The following is a 21,221-nucleotide window of genomic DNA, read 5'->3' on the forward strand; positions in this document are numbered from 1 at the left end:
ATGCTATCACACAATAGTAAGCCCCCAAATTATAGTAATATGGTAGTACACTGTAGTGTTTGTACTATTACAGTAGTGTACTGTATATTTCTTCCCCAAAAGGAGTAGGTTCTGAAGAGCTTTCAAAACAGGGTGTGTGATAATACATATTTCAATAGGGGGAGAATTGGGCCCACTGCAAATTCCGCATTGCCTCAGAACAATGAGCAAAATTAAGTACAGAATATGAGCTTGGGTTTTCAGCCTTAATTCTGAGTCTTTTTTGCCTTATGTGGGTTTTAGTCTGACATATAACATTACTTTTACATTAACGTTTGCGGTTCAGTTTTTTATGCACTCCAGCTTCATCACACTCAACCCTTTATGTTTTATTAGTCAAATTCCTCTGATTCAACCAGGGTGGCAAGTTCAGATGCTGAACATCTATTTAATCCAGATTTTTAATAACAGAAAAAAAACCGCAAAACCAGAGCAGAGTATGAAACAATCTTATTTCAAATAGCCTTTATTCACACTAGAACAAGATTAATAGTCAAATAATTATACAAAACGCAAGACAAAAGGAATTTTCACAACTTGATTGAAGTCTACTTACACCAGTCCAACGCCTATATATCTACAACCAACAAATTTTTGGAGCACAACACTACTCAAAGTCACCCAATGGATGCTTTCAGATACAAAAACGTATCAGGACTAATAATGATCCACTGGCTCCTCTTAGTTGCACAGCAATATTAATATTAACCTTTTATTCTAGAAGAGTTTTGCACATTTGGGATGATCCCACTGCTTTCCAAACAGGTTTGGCAATTTAAATTTTTCTCAGCAGCTCCTACGTTAATGAAGCTGGAAAGATAAATGACCAATGAAACTTTTAAAGCAGAGAACCCAACGTATCTCTTTTATTATAGAAACAGATAGCAAACAACAATTTAAACTAAAAATTGACATTTCAACTGTGCATCTTTAGACCAGAGAAAAAAGCAGCATTGTTGACATACACAGCAACAAGCTTGTTCTGAAAGATTTAACAACAAATGTACCAGGTGTTGCTTTTTGTTGTTCTACTGCATCCTTATTTTAAAATGTTAAATCTAACAGGTAGTTTAACATGGTAATAAATAAAGTAGCAAGGGTGAGGGGTCTGCAGAGCAGGACTGGCTCTAGGCACCAGCAAAGCAAGCACGTGCTTGGGGCGGCATAATTCCGGCCCTCCCCCCGCACCCTTTTTTTCTTTTTTTTTTTTGCTTGGGCAGATGTGCACGTTCAGGCATGTTTGGATCCAGAGTTTAGGTCTGGATCCAGCGCTGCTTAATGGACCTCATCCAAAGCACATTGAAGTCAATGGGAGATGTTCCATTGTCTTCAGTGGACTTTGGATCAGGCTCCATGCAACTTTGCCTTTGCAGATGTGCCTACAGGCAGCGAATATCCAGAAATACCCTGGGGAGTACCTTAAAATTCAGGAAAAGCATTTGGAGATTTAGCAAAGAAGAATCACCTCTCACATAATATAGTGACAGAGCTCCTAAGGTTTATGGTTCATATTTCTGCGGACCTTATGCACACTCCAAGTACTACATGACTGGACCTACAGTGTTACAGCTTAATCATTCACATTCAGCTTTTAAAACCAAGCAGCCTCATATGCAGAATATTTTATAAATGGTCATAAAATGCAGAGCTGCAGAATCCAGCTCTATGAGGAGGGACTGGAGAGTACATACAGTATATGCAGTACCAGCTGGAAAGTTCTTTTTGTTTTTAGCTTTTCTCTTGTGGTGTGCTAGTTCCTAGTGCCTAAAACTTCGCTTCTGCTGAGCTGGTAGCAAGATGCCATGGAACAAAAATCCCCCTTTCGGACCAAATGAAAATATTACATTGCTAGTCCCCAAATGGGCCATTTTTGAGGTTAGAAAGGAATGTTAGTTTCAAAGTCACAACAATCAGCAGACAGACAGTGAAATCGAACTAATAAAATACTGACTCCAGTTTGGATCTGTTACAAAACTAAGCATTTAATTGCAAATAAAGAAGACTGTTTATTCTGTGAGAAGTGACGGAGATAAGTTATTCTTATTCCCACATCAAGCATAGAGGCTTCTGTCAGAACTAACAGATTTTGTACTCTGCAAAAAAAAGCATAGTTAAAATGAAACACATAATAAGTGAAGTGAAAAGTAAAAGCTAAAGAAACAACAAAATCCCCAAACCCTTCCAATTCCAGGTAGCAGAGTTAAGAGAAATTCTTTCCCAGCAGGCTTCCCCTATCAACATATTTATTCTCTTTTACCTCCATATGGAGTCTGAAAAAAATAACCAAAATGACCCCTCTCCCCTCCCCCCACACACTTTACAGTGGTTCACCAGGTCCTATGAGCGACCTTTTAAAATAAAACAACTGTGTTTACTGTTATTTAGGCCCTTGGAAGGACCACTGGAGCAGAACCTTCTATTTCTCTATAGTTCTCATGTTAGAGAGCATCTCTTCTCGAGGCTTGTGCATTTTAGGTAAGAGGGATGACTACATGGAGCACATTTTAAGGGCAGGGCACCTAATTGTCGCTATTCTTTTTTTACTTTTGTTTTTTTTTTTGGAAGGGGAGAGGAATTTTCACAGGTGTAGATGGCAGTTAGGCACTTTGCGCTACAAGTTAATGGGGGTTAGGTGCCTAATTGCCATTTGTGGCTGTGGCAATCTTCCTCTGGGTTCCTTGTTCCAGACAGATTGCCCTGGAAGTGTTTAGCTGTATGTCTACACAAACTAGTCTGTCTCCAGTTCTTGGTCTCTGCAGTACCTCTGGAATTGGCTTCAGCACAAACTTTCTAATATTTCATCTCCAATTATGCGTCCCAGCTTCTAAGGGAGTCTGTATTCAGACAAGATATCTGCAGGAAAAAAACCCCCAAGATATTCCAGTCAGAGAATAATTTTGCCACCTTATCCTTAGCTGTGCTTTGTTGGGGTTTTTTTAATATAAAAGACAAAGTAAGCTTTGCTTATATAAGAGTTATTTTTATTCTCTAGTTATTTTATTAGTTTTATATAATAGAGGTTAGTGGGTTTTTCAGGTTTGATTTCCTCAAACTAGTTTCCTCACTTTCATGGTAAGTAAAATTAAGTAGGTATGCAAGCAAAGGACCCATCCTGCAGTCTTTACATTGGCTAGACTTCTGTGGGCTTAGATTACTTTTATGGGAAGTAAGAACCACAGAATCAGGCCCATAATTGCTGCACCTTGTACTAAAACAAATTAGTACACATATGATTCCCACAAGAAAAGTTAGAAAATGAACCACAGGATACACTGAGTTATTAGCGGTTGAATATTCGTTATTTCCACCCCAGTCCAGTAAAGGTATTATAGTGCAGAAAAACAAGTTGGTCTTGATATTATGCTACATGCTATCCCCATCTGGTTTATCAGATACAGGGGCTTGGAATCACTATGAGTTTCGATTCTGAATTTCCTGCAAGGTCTCCCACCTGAACCATGAACACCTATAGAAATGACAGGGGAGTGATTGTCCCCAAAACTGGCTGAGGTTCTGACTTCCATAGTAGGTAAGAGAATCACATGGAGGTCCCAGGCCTCTGTATACCTCCTTTGACTCCACCTTCTCCATGACATAATGGCTCCCATATGAATGTCCCATTGTATGAATATTTAGGCCCACATTTTCAGAAGTAATCTAATTTTGTGAGCCTCATTTTTTTGGTGGCCAACTTTAGACACTGGGGACTTAATTTTCAGAAGTGCGAGTCATGTCCAAATCAAGTTTAAGTCAATGGTTGCTACAAGTCTGCCATTCCTCTGTAAGTCAATTCTTACATGTCTAAACTTGGAAACTGAAAAATGGAGACACCTAAAATTAGTGAACACTTTTGGAAATTTGGGCTTGATTTCAATTAAAAACAAGCATTTTTAAGTGGGTGGGTGTGATTATTGACCAAGAGATATGGCTAAAATCTGTGCTTAAATGGGAGAGAGTCAAACAGCATCCCATGGGGAGCTATTGTTGGTAATCAAAATAAAAAAAAAACAATGAAAATAAAACAGCAGCAAGTGAAACTGCCCTCTCAGAAAGCACTGGTTTGTTTTAAAGAGAGTGTTGATATTCTCCATAAGCTTCAGTCATGTCCCACAGGGCTATGCTGTATCTTGTAATGGTATAATCAAAAAGCAATGGTGCTCTGAACTTGCAAATACAGGGCCCAATCTTCCTTCCGTTGAAATCGATGAGAGTTTTGTTATTGACTTCAGTGGGAACAAGAGCAGGCCCACAGTCATATGTCATTAATCCTATGTGTAGTTTATCTGCACATTTGCTTCTCCAAATGATTCTAACTGGACCCAACAGTGTACAGTCTCATATATGCATGTCTGTCTATAGGAAAGCATGAATGTGAGATTGCTTTAATAATGTATTTTTAATCCAAATGGTCTTGGAAATTGTAAAATGATTCCAATTACCAAGACTGACTTAGCTGGTGCCTGCACATTTCCCCCCATAAATACAGAGTTAAATTAGTGTAGATCAGTCATTCTTATTTGAATATATGCTAGAAAATGCAAATAGATTTTTAGGTTATTTTTAAATCCTCCCAATTATGTATCCAAATAAAATATTACATCACATTGTTTTAAATCAGGACAACTGTTTTAAAATACCCAATCCATCAGCCATGGTTCTTGGTTTCCTTGGAGCACAGTTTCTTTGATGATTACTAGAAAATTGCAATAACTGACAGGTAAGATTGTCATAACTAGCTCCTTTGATAATACAGGACCAAATCCTGATTGCTTTATTCATCTGAATAGTCCCATTCAAGTCAATGGACCATATTCAGCTTTGGTTTAATTCCATGGGAGAGAATTACACCTGAATGAATTTAGCCTGTTGGGACTATTTGCATTAGTAAAACAAGCAGGAATTAGCTCATAAAAGTGTGGGCAGAATTTTATTTTATTTTAAAAATTAATGAATGGTATATATCCATTTTAACGTAACTCTTTCAAAATAGAAGTCTACTCCATGTTATAGGAAATTACATTCCTTTTAGATTTCCTATTTCAAAGAGTGGCTCAAATTTCCAAGATTTCCAAGAGAGTTTTTGTATAAGTAATAAAAGTCTTTAAAATGAAAATGCTAATTGTAAACAAACCCAAATGCATGAAAAATATAGTCTGACTGCATAACAAAAGAGAATTATATAATTCTATTTGAGTGAAATCTTTCATCTTTGATTTACAGGTTTGAGTCCCCTATAACTGAAACCATATTGTTCCATATCTTTCATATCATGGCATTCCCCAAAATCTTGTTTTAATTAAGGTTTCTTTGAGATTTTTGAATAAAAAGCATGACAGTCTTCACTTATGGCTTTAATATATCCTTTGAGTTTGGAAAATATATAAAAAATGAACATCACTTACTTTCAAAAGCAAAGCCAGCTTTCAAATACTGCAAGTAGAATTCTTCAAGGTAAGTAAAACAGCTCCCAGGGTTCACTGGTGTGGGGGTTGGGGGACATTGTAAACAAAACTAAACTTGCTGTATCACAATTTGTGTTCATTTAAAGTATTCTACATAAATGCCCTGTTCCCTTTTACCTTCTGACAATAAGGCAACATGTGTAATAGTTTAAGTGTTCATTATCTGCTAAAGGCACAGTTCTATATTACACTCTCAAACATTAATTTAAGGAGTTAAAGTCACTTTTCAAGGACATTTTGCTACTTTTAAGGATCTAAAATATAGACTAAACCCTTTGAAACTTTTTAAGCAACACTAACTTCTGTGAATCTGCAGTAATGAAAATAATCTGTTTGCATTCAGATGGTGACGTGTAAAAAAACCTCTCAACAAATTATCACTGCAGAAACACCTGAGCTTCCAATGAGCTCACACAAATACTTAAGCTTTCTCTTCTTAGAGTCAGGATGCAAAACAAACTAAAACAACTTTTGAAAAGTCATCCATTTTTCAGAGACTATATGAGTCTCTAACGCACATATGCTGAAAGCTACTGTCAACTCTGCAGAGTGCAGCATTTTTAAAAAGGCAGAAGATCACTCATTGTAGAGAACCTTGATTATGGTGTTATTGATATAAAATTATACATTAAACATGGATATAATTCTAGAAAGAGAGAAAATAAAACAACACACCACCAAGCACAGTACTTTGGGGGACTTAAAGTACAGCAAGCAGTGCTTTCTTTTTAGCTAAAATTCTCTCATCCTAATTTACACGTCTTTAATTTATCCAAACAAGAATTCAGTACATTGCCTTAAAAAGACACGGTTTATGAACTATCCATTATTTCATTACACGAAGCACAGACAACAAGTTCTATTAACAATTTAACACAGTGTGAAAACGATTACCCAGTAAAAAGTTTTTCAGAATGTCAGAAAGAGTGATTCGTGGAGTTTCCCCAGAATTTTGCTGGATGTTGCAATTTTTGTAGCTATCAGTAATCTATCATGTAAAATATTTTAATATTTCTATTTCACAATTTATGTCAGTGAGTGGGTCACACAGCATATTAAAAGCATGCACTAGGCTCTTTCTCTCAAGCCTGATTTATGGTAACTTTAGAATTGTAGCGGTTACATTTAAGGAATCTTTAGGGCCCTTTCAAGTCCATCCAAAGAACAAGTGAAGCTGCTGTTCAGAGTTTTGTGCCCAGTGTTTATGTTCCATCTGATCTGTGCCACCCAAGCAGCAGACAAGACATGTCTGAGGGTGCTTTGGGGGGATACACAATGATGTCACACACAGGAAATATCAGGGAGGACTTGGCACTTCACAAGGCTGGTTCTTCTTCCATGGGCTCGCCAGCAGCTCTGTAAAAATAAACAGGCAATCAGAATACAGCGCAAGAGTACACAATGACATTGTAGATTTTCATGCATAATCAAAGCTGATTTTTCAACTCTCTCTGATGTTTATTTGTGTTATTCAGTTATCCATAAATAGAGTTTCTTTCTTAGGAAGTATAAACAAATGTCAAGTGGAAAAACATTTTAGATCTAAGCAATCACTGCAAATGTTCCTGTTTATATTAAAATATGTCAGAATATTTTATAATGTCAGGTTCAGAAATGTACATGCGTTGTGTCAGCAGAGTCAATTAATTTAATGAAAAAATTAGCTGGGATACTTTTATTTTTCAAGCATTTGCAACTAAAAATTAATTACTCTTCTTCAGCTGGGACCATACCATTAAAACCAAATAGTCACCATGTAGTTAGCTGACATGCCAGTCCTCTGATTTTTGCTTCTGCACTTTCGTAACTACAGTGGTTGGTTGCATGCCTTCCTAAAATTTCTAAGACCAAATTCTGAATTTGATTAGCAGATCACTGCCATACAGCAGGCATCTATTAATAATATATAATCAGATTAGACACCTATCCTTTACTAGAAATCATCTGGGAGACATTCCACTCAGGCAAAACCAAAATCGACTGTTAAAGATGTACAGCTGGTATAAACTGTCATAGCTTTACGACAAGTTACGCCAGCGGAGGATCTGCCCCAGTATCAGCATCCACTATATAAGGGATTGTCAAAGATTATATTAGAAACCTCATTGTTGAAGATCTTAAGAATTTGGACATGACCATTTTCTTTCCTAAGAAATAATTTGACATCTAAGCTTGGAACTTCAATTGAAAAACAAAAAAGGCAGTTCAAGCCATTTTTTTACATGAGAGGAAGACTAAACCAAAAAGAGGCATTCACCAGTAAATCTCACTTAACGTTTGGATTCAATAAAACCTCCCCCAGGAAGTGGAAGCTCTCATGCAAGCCCTAGAAAATTAATTATTTAGGGCTTGAATAGTCTTACACGGGTTTCTGCAGCAAGGAAGCCAAAGAACTTTAACTGAATCTGGACTTTATTTAAGGCTCCTCCAATGAAAATTCAGCAGTGTCTCTTTAAAGGAATTTATACAGGTTATTAATCCAATCACTAATCACTTCTGGTATTTTGAAAAAAATAAAATAAAACGAGTGTAATATGAAAAAGCAAATATCTTGTAACTGACTACTTTCCATAAAGATTTTTACAATGTGTTTGGATTATTAATCCATAAAGCACAAATCCTTCCCCCTTCCCCACGCTGTGGAGGGTCTCATATGCAACGTAACCACTCACGTTCTGCTGCTCCTGGGAGTTGAAAGGGAATGGAATTTATGGGAGCTCTACAGACGTGTACTCCCATGCATACAGTTCTGTGAAGGTATGTTTGAAAATGTGGCAGGAGCAGGGCTGGATAGGATTGGTGTATCTATTTTCAGACAGACTATTGCCACACATGTAAGGGGGCATAAGCATATGCCCATGTTCATGGACATTTTAGGGAAAAAGTAGGTTAAATTTTTCAGTGGTATTTTTTAAATGTTTCAATGAGCTACGCAGCCATTCTGTGGCCTGATGAAGGTGTCCCAGTCCCCTCTTGAGATCACTAACACATGGCCCACTACTCAGTGTGGTGCACTGAATTCCAGTGATAGGGTATAAATGCCCCACTGACTCTGTGGTAAATATGCACTCATCATAACATCTCGAAGTGAGTCATCGCTGTGTATACAACATGTATATTAAGGCTAACAGACAAAATGTACAAAAATCAAGCTACAGATAGACAAATTATCTTAGGATGGTTGATTTGTGTGAGAGAGTAGGGATGTGTTGTATAACATAGGGTTTTCATAGCATTTGCCCCCAAAAATGCACATCATTGTCAACAGAAATGGGTCCCAGAATAGAAGCGACTAGATTCTGCCTATCTGCTACCACTGGAGGTGAAGAGAGAGCCTCCTAGCATAACCTCTCCACAAGGCTTATCATAGCATTCCTATGATTCTATACTTGATGTATTGGCTTTTCTACGATTCTGTGATTCTTGACTGTCTCACCTGAACTCTGCTAATCCATCTCCCCAGAGGATACATCTAATATTTCAAACTTCTGAGCAGTTTCAAATAGCTGCCATTTTGTGCTACAGACAACAGGCTGGATAAACACAGCCATCTTTCCCACAATGTGAATTCACCCATATTCTAATTTATCCCTCATCTGGAAGGATCAGGGCCTATACCAGTGACAGGCTACAGGTCTATTAGCTTCCTAGCCTTCAGAGCTTCCCACCAGTTCCAAGGGGAGAGTCCCATCTTTTCACTAAATCCACTTAGAGCCCTGGAAGATCACAAAATATCAGACTATAAAGTCATGCTATTTTTATGTATAGAAAAGTTATTAGAGAATAGTTTTTAGGGATTTTGACAATTGTGTTGATTTTAACAGACCGTTTTCTTTCCTTTATATTCATGCAAACCATTGACTTCAATAGGATTGCAAGGATTAAGCTAAAAGCAGAAATTGACCATATTTTACATATATATATATAATATATGTGTCTGTGTATATATATCATTACACACACACACACTCACCTATGTAGAAGTGATACCCACATGCCAAATTGAAAATCCATGGATTCTTAAATATATTATCCTGCAACTTTGATCACTTCACCTGGTTTCTCTGCTCACTAATCCATCTTCCTTTGAATTCATTCTCACATCATAATCTAGGAACTGACATACGGAATCAGACTTGAAATCCATCTAGTCCAGTGTTCTGTTTCTGAGAGTGACTGGTAGTAGATCCCTCCAAGAAGGTGAAAGAAGGCGACTGTAGAAAGGTCTGGGATAATCTGCCCACCCCACCTCCACCTCCCAACACATATATACGCACATTAGGTCTCATCCTTGTCTCTTAGAGTTAGAGATTGGCTTGAAACCTGAAGAATGAGGTTTTGGAATCCTTTCCAAATTTTGTTATTAATAACGATAATGTTGGATATTCTTGCTATCCATATAAATAAACAATCTCATTTTGAATCTTGTTAAATTCTTGGCCTCAATGACTTCTGTGGCAATGTTTAATATATTTCCTTTCTCAGTTTTCAATTTTTGTCTTTGTTCTTGTATTTTAACAAGGAGAACTGAAGATCCTGATGTACCTTCTCCATACCATCATTGTTTTATATGCTTTATCATGTTCCCTCTTACTCGTCTCCATCTAAGGTCAAGAGTCCTAATCTTTTCAATCTCTTTTCATACAAGTATTTTTCTGTGCCCTTGCTCACTCTCATCACCGTTCTCTGAGTCCCCTCTAGTTCTGTAATTGCTTTTTGAAGATGGGGTGATCAGCACAGCACACAGTGCTGCAGATAAGGATGCACCACTCATTTATATAAAGGTATTATACTATTCTTTTTATTATTTGCTATCCTACTCCTTATGCATCCTAACTTCTTGTTTGCTTTTTGACTATAGCTGCACATAGAGCAGAGGTCTTCATTGAGCTGTCTATAATGATCCCCATATTTCTTTCTTGAGCTGATACCGTTAATTTAGATCCCTGAAAAATGTCTGAATAGTTCAACTTTTTCCCTCCAATGTGCACTTTATCAGCATTGAACTTCAGTTCCCATCAAGTTGCTCATTCACATAGCTTGTTTAATTCTCTCTGAAGTTCCACTCAGTCCTCTCTGGTGATAACTAACCTAAATAACTTTGAGTCAAATTTTGCTACTCATTATTCACCCCACTTTCCAGATCATTAATAAACATATTAAATAACACTGAACCTACTACACACCTTTGAGGCACCCTTTGTTAACTTTTGCCATGATAAAAATTACTCTTTACTTTCTGTCTCCGAGCCAGCATTTGATGCATTACAGCACTTTGCCTCTCACCCCATGACTATTTAATATCTTTAGTAGCAGTCAAAGCCCTTTTGAAAGTCTAAACCAATTGTGCCAGCTGTTCTTCCTTATCCACTACTCTACTGACATGTTCAAAGAATTCTAAGCGATTAGTGAGACATGATTTTCCTTTGCAGAATTCAGGCTGGCTAGATCCTAACATCTTATGATCTTTCAGATACTTTGTTATTCTGCCCTTAATGAACAGTCTGGTTTTCAAAAATCAGCCTGCTGAAAAAAAATCCTCCTTCTGATCCCAAATCTGGAATTAAAACATTTATTTGGAATACTGTTTAAAATGATTTGTTTCTATATTTGTTTCATTCACTGTTAAGAATACAGGAGAAAAAAATTGTATGTCACCAAAAAAGTGTTTTCCTCATTTTAGAAATTGGAATTACACAGATTTCTCAGCTCAACATCATCACACTGAGATTAAAAATAAAAGTACAAGGTATGGTTCTAAGCAACAGAGGACTGTCAAATGCTCAAATAGCGTAAGAACATAAGAATAGCCATACTGAGTCAGATTATTGGCCCATCTAGCCCACTATCCTCTCTTCCAACAGTGGCCAATACAGGTGCTTCAGAGGGAATGAACAGAACAGGTAATCATCAAGTGATCCATCCACTATCACCTAATCCCAGCTTCTGGCAAACGGAGGCTAGGGACACTTCAGAGCATGGTTTTGCATCCCTGCCTGTCCTGGCTAATAGCCATTGATGGACCTATCCTTCGTGAACTTATCTGGTTTTTTTAATGCTGTTGTAGTCTTGGTCTTCACAACATCCTCTGGCAAAGAGTTCCACAGGCTGACTTTGAGTTGTGTGAAGAAATACTTCCTTGTGTTTGTTTTAAACTTGCTGCCAATTAATTTCATTTGGTGATCCCTAGTTCTTGTGTTATGAGAAGAAGTAAATAACACTTCCTTATTTACTTTCTCCACACTAGTCATGAATTTATAGACCTCCATCATATCATATTAATCTCTTTTCCAAGTTGAAAATTCCCAGTCTTATTAATCTCTCCCCATATGGAAGCTGTTCCATACCCCTAATCATTTTTGTTGCCCTTTTCTATACCTTTTCCAATTCCAAAATATATTTTTTTTTGAGATGGGGTGACCGGATCTGAACACAGTATTCAAGATGTGGAAGTACCAGGGATTTATATAGAGGCAATATGATATTTTCTGTCTTATTATCTACCCCTTTCTTAATGATTCCCAACATTCCGTAAGCTTTTTTGACTTCCACTGCACATTGCGTGGATGTTTTCAGAGAACTATTCACAATGACTCCAAGATCATCATTTGGTATATATAACTGGGATTATGTTTTCCAATGTACATTACTTTGCATTTATCAACATTGAATTTCATCTGCCATTTTGTTGTCCAGTCACCCAGTTTTATGAGATCCCTTTTTAACTCTTTTCAATCTGCTTTGGACTTAACTATCATGAGTAGTTTTGTATCATCTGCAAATTTTGCCACCTCACTGTTTACCCCTTTTTCCAGATCATTTATGAATATGTTGAATAGGACTGGTCCCAGTACAGACCCCTCGGGGACACCACTATTTAGCTCTCTCCATTCTGAAAACTGACCATTTATTCCTACTCTTTGTTTCCTATCTTTTAACCAGTTACCAATCCATTAGAGGACCTACCCCTCTTATCCCATAACACCTTAGTTTGCTTAAGAGCCTTGGGTGAGGGACCTTGTCAAAGGCATTCTGAAAATCTAAGTACACTATATCCACTGGATCCCCTATGCCCACATCCTTGCTGACCCCCTCAAAGAATTCTAGTAGATTGGTCAGGCATGATTTCCCTTTACAAAAACCATGTTGACTCTTCCCCAACAAATCATGTTCATCTATGTGTCTGATAATTCTGTTCTTAACTATCATTTCAGCCAATCTGCCTGGTACTGAATTTAGGCTTACTGGGCTGTAATTGCTGGGATCGCCGCTGGAGCCTTTTTAAATAATGGGCATCACATTAGCTATCCTCCAGTCATTTGGTACAGAAGCTGATTTAAATGATAGATTACAAACTGCAGTTAGTAGTTCTGCAATTTCCCAATAGAAATGCATTCTTAGGAACAGGTTTTCTGGTGTGGTGTGGCTGTTTCAGTGCCCAGCAGAATGTGGCCCTCGTCTAGCTCAGCTGTGGAGGATCACTACTGTGTAAAGGTGATTTCTGGTATAAGGCTCTTATCCTTGCCCTGGAATAGCAGGACAAGATAGGCAAGAAAGGAAAGGGCTTGGCCAGAATACCTTGTGCCATGCCAATCCTAGAGTGTGGTTTCCTCCCACTCGCACTGTTTACAGTTGGCATAAATTAGAGCAGCCCTCACGATACTCTAATTTTATGCAGGTGGATTAGTCCTGCGCAGAGATGACACTAGGGTCAGAGGAGTGCAAAAACCAGCATTATGCACCTCTGCACATACACCCCCCACCATGACTGGCAGTCTATGAAAAACAGCTGCATCTCAGGATCTGGTCCTTAATCTTTCCAAAAGAAATTATAACATGATGAAAATCCCAATCCTTAGTTCAGAAACCACAGAATCCTCTAAAATGGATTTTAATCCAACATCTCGGAATTACATTTCATATCTCAGGTTTCAGAGTAACAGCTGTGTTAGTCTGTCTTTGCAAAAAGAAAAGGAGTACTTGTGGCACCTTAGAGACTAACCAATTTATTTGAGCATGAGCTTTCATGAGCTACAGCTCACTTCATCCGATGAAGTGAGCTGTAGCTCATGAAAGCTCATGCTCAAATAAATTGGTTAGTCTCTAAGGTGCCACAAGTACTCCTTTTCTTATTTCATATCTCATTTCTAGTTGGATAAAATCTATATCCAGGTAAACCAGGGGCATGAATTTAAATTCTTTTAAATGTATTCCTAAAATTTATAATGACTTGCTGTAAAACAATTAAGTACCAGATAGCCTTTGCTCCTTAAAAAAAAAGAAGTAAAAGAATCAAGGAGACTATTGTACTGAACTTTTTCAAAACAAAAGATTTGTAAAACAATTGTTGGCCACTACAAAGCTCTAATCAGTTAAATGTGTATCTCATTTAGGTAACAAGTAGTTATCAACACAAACAATGTGTTGTGGTTAAACATGTTTATAGGACCATGGCTGTTTATTTAATTGTCTCTGTATTTAAATTTGTATTTGCATCATTCATATTTTCCCTTCTGTCCTATCCATAAATCACTTCTCCCTTATCTATTCTCTTCTGAAGTCTACAATTTCGTTTCAAATGTATATTAAAATGCATAGAGTATTTTAACAAAAAAACACCAAGAACAAAAATAGCTTTTCATAAAGTCTGTTTCACTCAGCATGTCAGGGCCAATCAAATTGAAACAACTGTCTACTTTGTGTTGTCATTTACCCCCGCAAAAAAAAATAAATAAATAAAATAAAATAAAAGGGAAAGAAAGAAAGAAAATGAAAAAAAATACTTAGAATGGTTCTTAGCCAGGAGCATTTTATCCTTTATTCATCAGTGGTAAATGAGTCAGATATGAGTTGGCCAGAAAAAGAGCTGCTTTACCCAAAATCTGAGTTTAAAATGAGTCATCTCACTCCAAACACCAATATATCCTCCAACATAACTGGCAAGAGTTTCCTACAAAGAGACTCTCCTGCTATTGCTCTCTTCATCTGGGAGCCTGATTCTACACAGCTGAAGTCAGTGGGATCTTTACCATGGATTCAGTGAAGCAGGATTGAGTCTTTAGGATGCCCCTCCTAGAAGCACAGCAAAGAAGCTGTAGGCCAGATGCCTGTGTACGTGGAGGGAGGAAGGGAGGGGATTTAAGCCACCTTTGCATCCTCTCCGGTTGCTCTGAGCTGTGGAAAGGCTCTTAGCATAACTTATACAGTTCTGGGGGCCTGTCTAAGTTACAGCACCCTCCCTAGACTGTCATGTGGACTGCAGCACTGTGTGCTTTGGCCCTACCTTCAACATGACCTGGCATACCCTGTGTACCAGGGCTTGCCAGGGGATCCTCCGATGGCAGCCTTACAGTTCTCATCTTTAGTGCCAGTTTCAGTGCAATGCTCACTCAGCTGAAACCAGAGCTTAGAGGGGCCCTCTACATCTGCCATAAACGTCCAGGAGCAGGGGTGAGGCTCTCTTACTTGGTCTGTAATTGTTATATGTGTTACTATCCTGTATGGGTCTGTCTCACTGCAGTGCTCCTTCAGTTTTATGCTGTTGTACTTCACAGAACTTAAGAGAGTTAAGATGGGGTAAAATTGGAGTAATGCAGTGGTAAATCAGGCCCTTTGTTTCTAATACTGCTTTAGAGTTCCTCCATGCCTGTGCTAAGCACACACAGTTCCTCTCAGGAGGTTCCCAGCATCTCAAAGAAAGCAGGCCCTAGAAAGCAGATTTTAGAAGTAACTATTTTTGTTTGTCTCTGTTAACAGGAAGGTGGGGGGGGGGGAAGGAAACATGGTGGCCAAAGCTACTGGAGAGCCTGGCTATCAGTTTGGTCCAACAGGACAGGTCCAAAGGTGCCCCTGTCATTCACTTATGGAAAGGCTGGTTTTGAATGACCACTGTCCAGGTTATGAATGTGGTAGTGTAATCAGCAATGTAGGCATGCAAAGGTTTTATTGTGCTGCTGAAAAACCTCTGCAGCACCACAAACGATATTTCAAGTGGAGCCATTTTTCCACAGAACAATTCATGACAGATTCATTCCTATTACCGTCCAGAACTGATGAAGTGTAGTGAACCTGGCAGCCAAATGAATTCCATTTGTATACATATCAGTACATCCGTTTTTCTCACACTCCCTTCAGCTGCACTCTCAATTCATTCCATGTCAAGAAGGGGTAGAAATTGCCACAGGTTATCAGTAGTCAGGTGATATATTTACATAGCATTAAGAATATACGTTGTTCGCAGAAGTACTGCTTTATTGAAGTGATTATAGAATCAATTACTGTGAAGTAGCTATAGTTTTAGATTAATATAGGTTTATAACATGACTTTTAATTACTGATTATTCCAACCTATGTAATTTTATATGCAAAATTAATTACATTTTATTTAAGAGAGCCTAAAACTTGGCTTTATTTCATCATATTAATTAGTTACCAAACCCTAAATTATAGTCCCTTTACATTAGCCCCTCACTCATATGTGGAAAAGGTTTTTACATCCTTGGCTAACAAACGAGAGCACTAATTACCACACACTTAGATTATAAACATTTGGGTTCATTCCTTAGCTGAGGGTTAATTGACAATGTTGTGGATCAAAAATAAGATCACTCATATGGACCAACTGTCTGTCACTGAAAGAAAAAAATGGTTCCTTCCTATGCATTTATGTATTTGTAATAATAATAACAACAATAATCATAAAAAGAAAAGGAGGACTTGTGGCACCTTAGAGACTAACCAATTTATTTGAGCATAAGCTTTCGTGAGCTACAGCTCACTTCATCGGACGCATTCTCTAAGGTGCCACAAGTACTCCTTTTCTTTTTGCGAATACAGACTTACACGGCTGCTACTCTGAAACAATAATCATAATCTGTTATTCAAGTGCAGATCACTAGATCTGTGTCTTTGAGTCACAGCTGCTTACTTTACTGAAAAACCCAAGTTTTTACTCTTGTGAGAGCCGATACAACTACAGAAGATTCTACAATATTCTGCTGAGTTCTATAGTTATCCCCCTTGTGCATCATCAGTAAAATTGTCAGCTGAATTCAGATTAAAACAGCCAGTGCAGGTTTTGAAGGGACTAGAACCTTACCACTCAGCCCACAGGCAGCAACTGCCAGTACATTCACATAAGTCATGGATCCATTGGCTACACTCCCACTGCTCCTTTGGCCCACCCACAACTCTCTCCTCCCTTCGATGCTCCTGTGGAGAGAGCTGTCATGGAGCACAGCTTCACAGTGCACAGGGAGCTGAGGAGTCCCATTGTAGGGCCTCCCTATCTCCTGCCCCTTTTTCCTCTTGTCCAGTGGAATCAGAAGGTTCCACTGCATTTTTGGGTCTCCACTGCAGAGAGGCCAGTCGCGTTTGGCGGTGAAGGAGAATAAATAGGAAACTCCATAATGTAATTTTTATAAAGCGACATTTCTGACTCCAACAATTCCTTAAAGAAACATTGTACTGCATATGGCCCTATTCAATAGACATCAGTGCTTCATTTTGAAATACAGTATTGACAAAAGCGCATTGGCAGTTATTGTTCCATTTTATAGAATTGTTACATTCACATCCAAGTCGGTCTTACTGGATCAGTGTGAAATGTCAGCTGACAGGAAGGGAAAATCAGCACTCTTTATTTGATGACCTATCTTCATCGTGGTACACTAAATACAGTTGGCCTGATTCTCCACCGTCTTACTCCAGTTTTACATCTTGTCATACACTGAATTCAGTGGAATTACATTAGTGTAAAACTGAAGTAACACAGTGGTGATTTCAGTCTATCATGACTAAGACTGTCTGAAAGCAGTTTAAATGTATTTTTATAAAGTCAAATCTAAAATAGGTCTGAATGGCCTCTCAGGAGAAGACCATGATCAACTATGCTTTGGCAATTCATGATTTTTTCACATCAGTATTTTGCTTTTTAATTTAGTTTTTGAGGGGGGAAGGGGTGAATTTAGTAACTGTGGATCTTAATAAATATTTATACACACATTTTCAAAGGTGATTCCCTCATATAGGGTGACTCTGTTTTTTGGATGCCCAACTCAATATACTTTCCTAATGGTCTCAAGCTGGGGAGTCAAAATCCAAAGCACTCAAAATTATCAAATGCTTTTCAAAATCTGGGTTCTGGTTCTTACAACACCAGGGTACAAAATCTTGCCATCTGGGTTTCCAACAATGTCCACTTACCTGGTGCCTTCCCGAGAAAAAGACTGTTCAGCACCCACTGACAGTGAGGCCATCGCAGAGACAGTCTCCGTCTCCTCTCTCTCTTGTTTCTGAGTCTCAGCCAGAGCACAACCCACTAGCACAGGATACGGCTTCACTGACTTCCAGTACTTGCCTACAAAAAAAAAACACACATAATAATTTATGGGAATTTTAGCTAGCATGGTGGTATAAGCACAGTAATCACTTCGGTCCAGCGCAGAGTGATTATAAGTTAAAATCTGTACTGTAAGCAGTTGTAATTGGGATTTCAAGCTGCCACGGATCTAAGAATGCCAAATTGGAAAGTGCTCTCATTCCAAGGACTGTGTCACACCCTTCCCCAGAAGGTAATAAACTAAAGGAGTAACACACAGCCTAACGAACTCATATTATCAGTCAGACTGTTGGCTATATCTATGGTAGGAGAAGGAAGTTCAGAGCAGATAGGTATGATAGTGCCGGGCAATAGGTGCATTTGCAACAAATGGGAATAGAAAAAGGAAAATAATTGTACAAAATGCTCACATAGCACTGACTTGAGGGGGTGGGGGGTGGAGTCATGAATGCCAGCATGGCCTGCAGTTATGTTGCCAGAACAATCAGGTTTGTTAGTCCTGGATGTTCTTTCTCGTCCAACCTCAGGGTGTGTACTAGAACAATAATTTATTTAAAACATTCATATATGCACTGGCTTTTGTTGGAATGCTACTAGGTATTATAAGAAAGACATTTTTCTGGTTTTGGGGGTAAAAACACACCAGTGGAATAAAAGTGTGAGAGAGTAGTCAGCCTTCTGCCTGCAACAAAAAAGACTTTGAAAAACTTCCCAAGTGAAGCAAAAAATAAAGTGTAGGTGAGTAGGAATGAAAAATAATCACTCAGTAATATGTTATTCAAGAACTGGGGTCAATTAGTGGTAACCAGGTGAACAACTTAAAACTTGCATACATATTCCTCATAGTATAATAATCCATAGAATTCTTACTAAATTCCAGGTGGATGCCACCTGGAAAGTAGGAGCTGGAAGGGGGCTGGAAGGGAGTTTGGGACCAGCACTTATCCAGTGGTTAGCAAGAGGCTTCCAGCCGCTGGGCCAGCAGCAGGGTCAGAGCACTTATTTGGGAATTAGTGGAAGGGTTTCAACAGCTGTGACAGAGGGGGGCTCAAGTAGGGGAACTTTTCCAAGGACTAGGAGGAAGATTTTGGCAGTTGGGAGGTGGGTTGGGTCAAGGTGCTTAGCTGTGGGATAGCTGGAGGGTTTCAACAACTGGCAGGCAGGGCCAATTGTACTACTGTGTATTTTGGACTGAGTGTTAAAAATTCCTTCTTTGATAACATGGCATATAACACCATTCCAGGCTTTTCAAAAGATGAGTGTTTTTAGTCAAATGAGACAGCAGCAGTCAATCAAGATAGCAATAACCTTATTTAAAATATACTCAAAAGATGAAAGTATGAGTCAATCTCCATGATCGATAGGCAGCATGGAAGACGGGTGTTCCTTTGAACCCTAGTACTGTGCATGTTTGAATAGTTAGCAGGATCTTTAAATAATAGGGATGGGGGGGGAATAAAATCTAAAGTGTATTAAGTATACTACAAAGTTAAGATTAAGTGTTAGAAGCTGGATTTTCCTCCAGACACATGAGAGCCATGGCTAAAAAACTATGCACATAACACTAAACCAAATGGCTGCGGCCTGGCAAATTCTATAAAAACAAGACAAAAATATTCTATGGAGACCATATTCTCTAGTCTTTAAAATAAAAAAAAAATAAAAAAGTTATTTAGGCATTCCACAATGTTCTCACAGCAGTTATATGTAAAATCAGACTGTGCAATATACACGGGATAATTTATGGGCTAAACGTTCACAAGTGGGCAGGGTTTTTGTTGCAGAAACAGATGTGCAAGAAAATCAGATCTGTTGGCATGAGAATAATACACAGTTTTGCCCGTAAAAGAAATGAACCCATGTTCACTGCTGGAGTTTTCAAGGGCTCCTATTCATAAAATAAAATAGTAGTAACTAGCCACTACTGTGCTGCTCTCCTGCAGCAACAATAAAACAGCATCGGAGAGGACTGCTACATCAAATACACGCCCACACACACACACACACACACACAGAGCAGCTGCCCCCTGCCCCTGACTTTCTTCTAACACTGAAACTAACAACCAAATTCAAGCATATCTGTTAGCACTGAGTATCCATTTTACCTTCCACCCCCTGTGATCATTCATTACCCTCTCCCCTTCCCTTTCCCTACACTCAATTAACATTGTGAGAGGGGGTTTGGAGGTGGAGGGGAATTGCAGAGCAGGGACAGGAAGCAGGTGGCAGTATCCAGGTAGTGGTCATCGCATCTAGGTATCGATATCTGGGGGATGGAATGAGCAGTGTTTGGGGAGGCACTTCTGAAGTAGTCCCCATTAGGGACAGCATCCAGTTAGCAGAGGGTACACTAAACAGGCTCATGGACTAAGTGCTCCCTTATACTTACAAGAAAATATGAGATAAATTTCTTAAAAACACAAAGCTGTATCCTATGCCAAGATGACTCTCTTTGGAAAATGAGACCTGTAGGATTGTTTTTATAACAATGGGATGACCAACACTGTGCACAAAAGGCATGTGTAATTTATCACCTATTTTTCATGCACAACTACAAGTGAATGTACAAATTGGGCCTTTGTGTATTTTTGACTACCTGATTTGCATGAACAGTCTCAGCAATTGTATTTGCATAGTGGAGGCAATTGCACAACTACTTTTGCTAGCAGCCCAAATCAGTATTAAAATCCAGCTCTGTCTGAAACAAAAGCACCAGGGACAAACAGCTCACAACTGACATTTTCACTTTCCAAGGCAGAAATGTGAAATCCCCCTAATCTTGTTATATTTTCTAATAAGAACATTTGGGAGTTTATGAAGTGGAATGAAGTGGGTTGCTGGTCCCATACATGCCCAGCTTGTGGCATAGATTACTTCTAAGAATAAACTATGAAACCATATAAGTAATCTAGGTATGCTTTTGTTTGATGTATGAAAAAGTGCTCAAGTCTCCAATAAGGCAATGGGAACATTTCCCATTCACAAAGGAAATAGTAACAGTGAATGTTTATATCATGTAGTTTGGTTACAGACATTTCAAACTTCCTTTAAGTATGTGGGAATGTTGTATGTGGCTTAGGATGACATTTTCCATGTATAAAGAGCTCGGTTCCGGGGTGGTGCCTAAGCGAGTGAGAACAACTTACTTAGAAATACATATTGTATGGTTGTGGGGAATACTACTTCCAGTTGTATCGTATTCCCATAAATACATGATACCATTGTCACAAACAAAGAAGTTTATACAAATTCCATTCTACTTAGAAACAATTTGGGTTTTCTCTTTGTCTGATCTAAAATCTGCAATTTCCAGCCTGTTTTTGAAACAGAGATGGAGCAAAGGCAATCCTTGGACTAAAACACTCATCAGAGGTTGTAAC

The 21,221-nt window shown here is 38.5% G+C and overlaps 1 protein-coding gene across 19 annotated transcripts in view; it reads right to left on the reverse strand.

Moving 5' to 3' along the window:
- Positions 1-489: 489 nt before the first annotated feature.
- The window catches only part of HDAC9 (histone deacetylase 9), a 704,322-nt gene continuing 683,590 nt past the window's right edge, over positions 490-21,221 (reverse strand). For 18 of the 19 annotated variants that reach the window (XM_048838336.2, XM_048838333.2, XM_075125815.1 and 15 more), the window contains 2 exons: positions 17,706-17,859; positions 490-6,857 (listed from right to left, as the gene is read on the reverse strand). In XM_048838336.2, coding sequence (XP_048694293.1) covers positions 6,818-6,857; positions 17,706-17,859 — 194 coding nt within the window. In that variant the 3' untranslated portion in view covers positions 490-6,817. Of the gene's footprint in view, positions 6,858-17,701; positions 17,860-21,221 lie in introns of those variants that run through there. The other variant, XM_075125810.1, reaches the window with a different exon arrangement.

The sequence above is a fragment of the Caretta caretta genome, chromosome 2 (assembly GCF_965140235.1).
Source record: "Caretta caretta isolate rCarCar2 chromosome 2, rCarCar1.hap1, whole genome shotgun sequence".
NCBI classification, from domain to species: Eukaryota; Metazoa; Chordata; order Testudines; family Cheloniidae; genus Caretta; species Caretta caretta.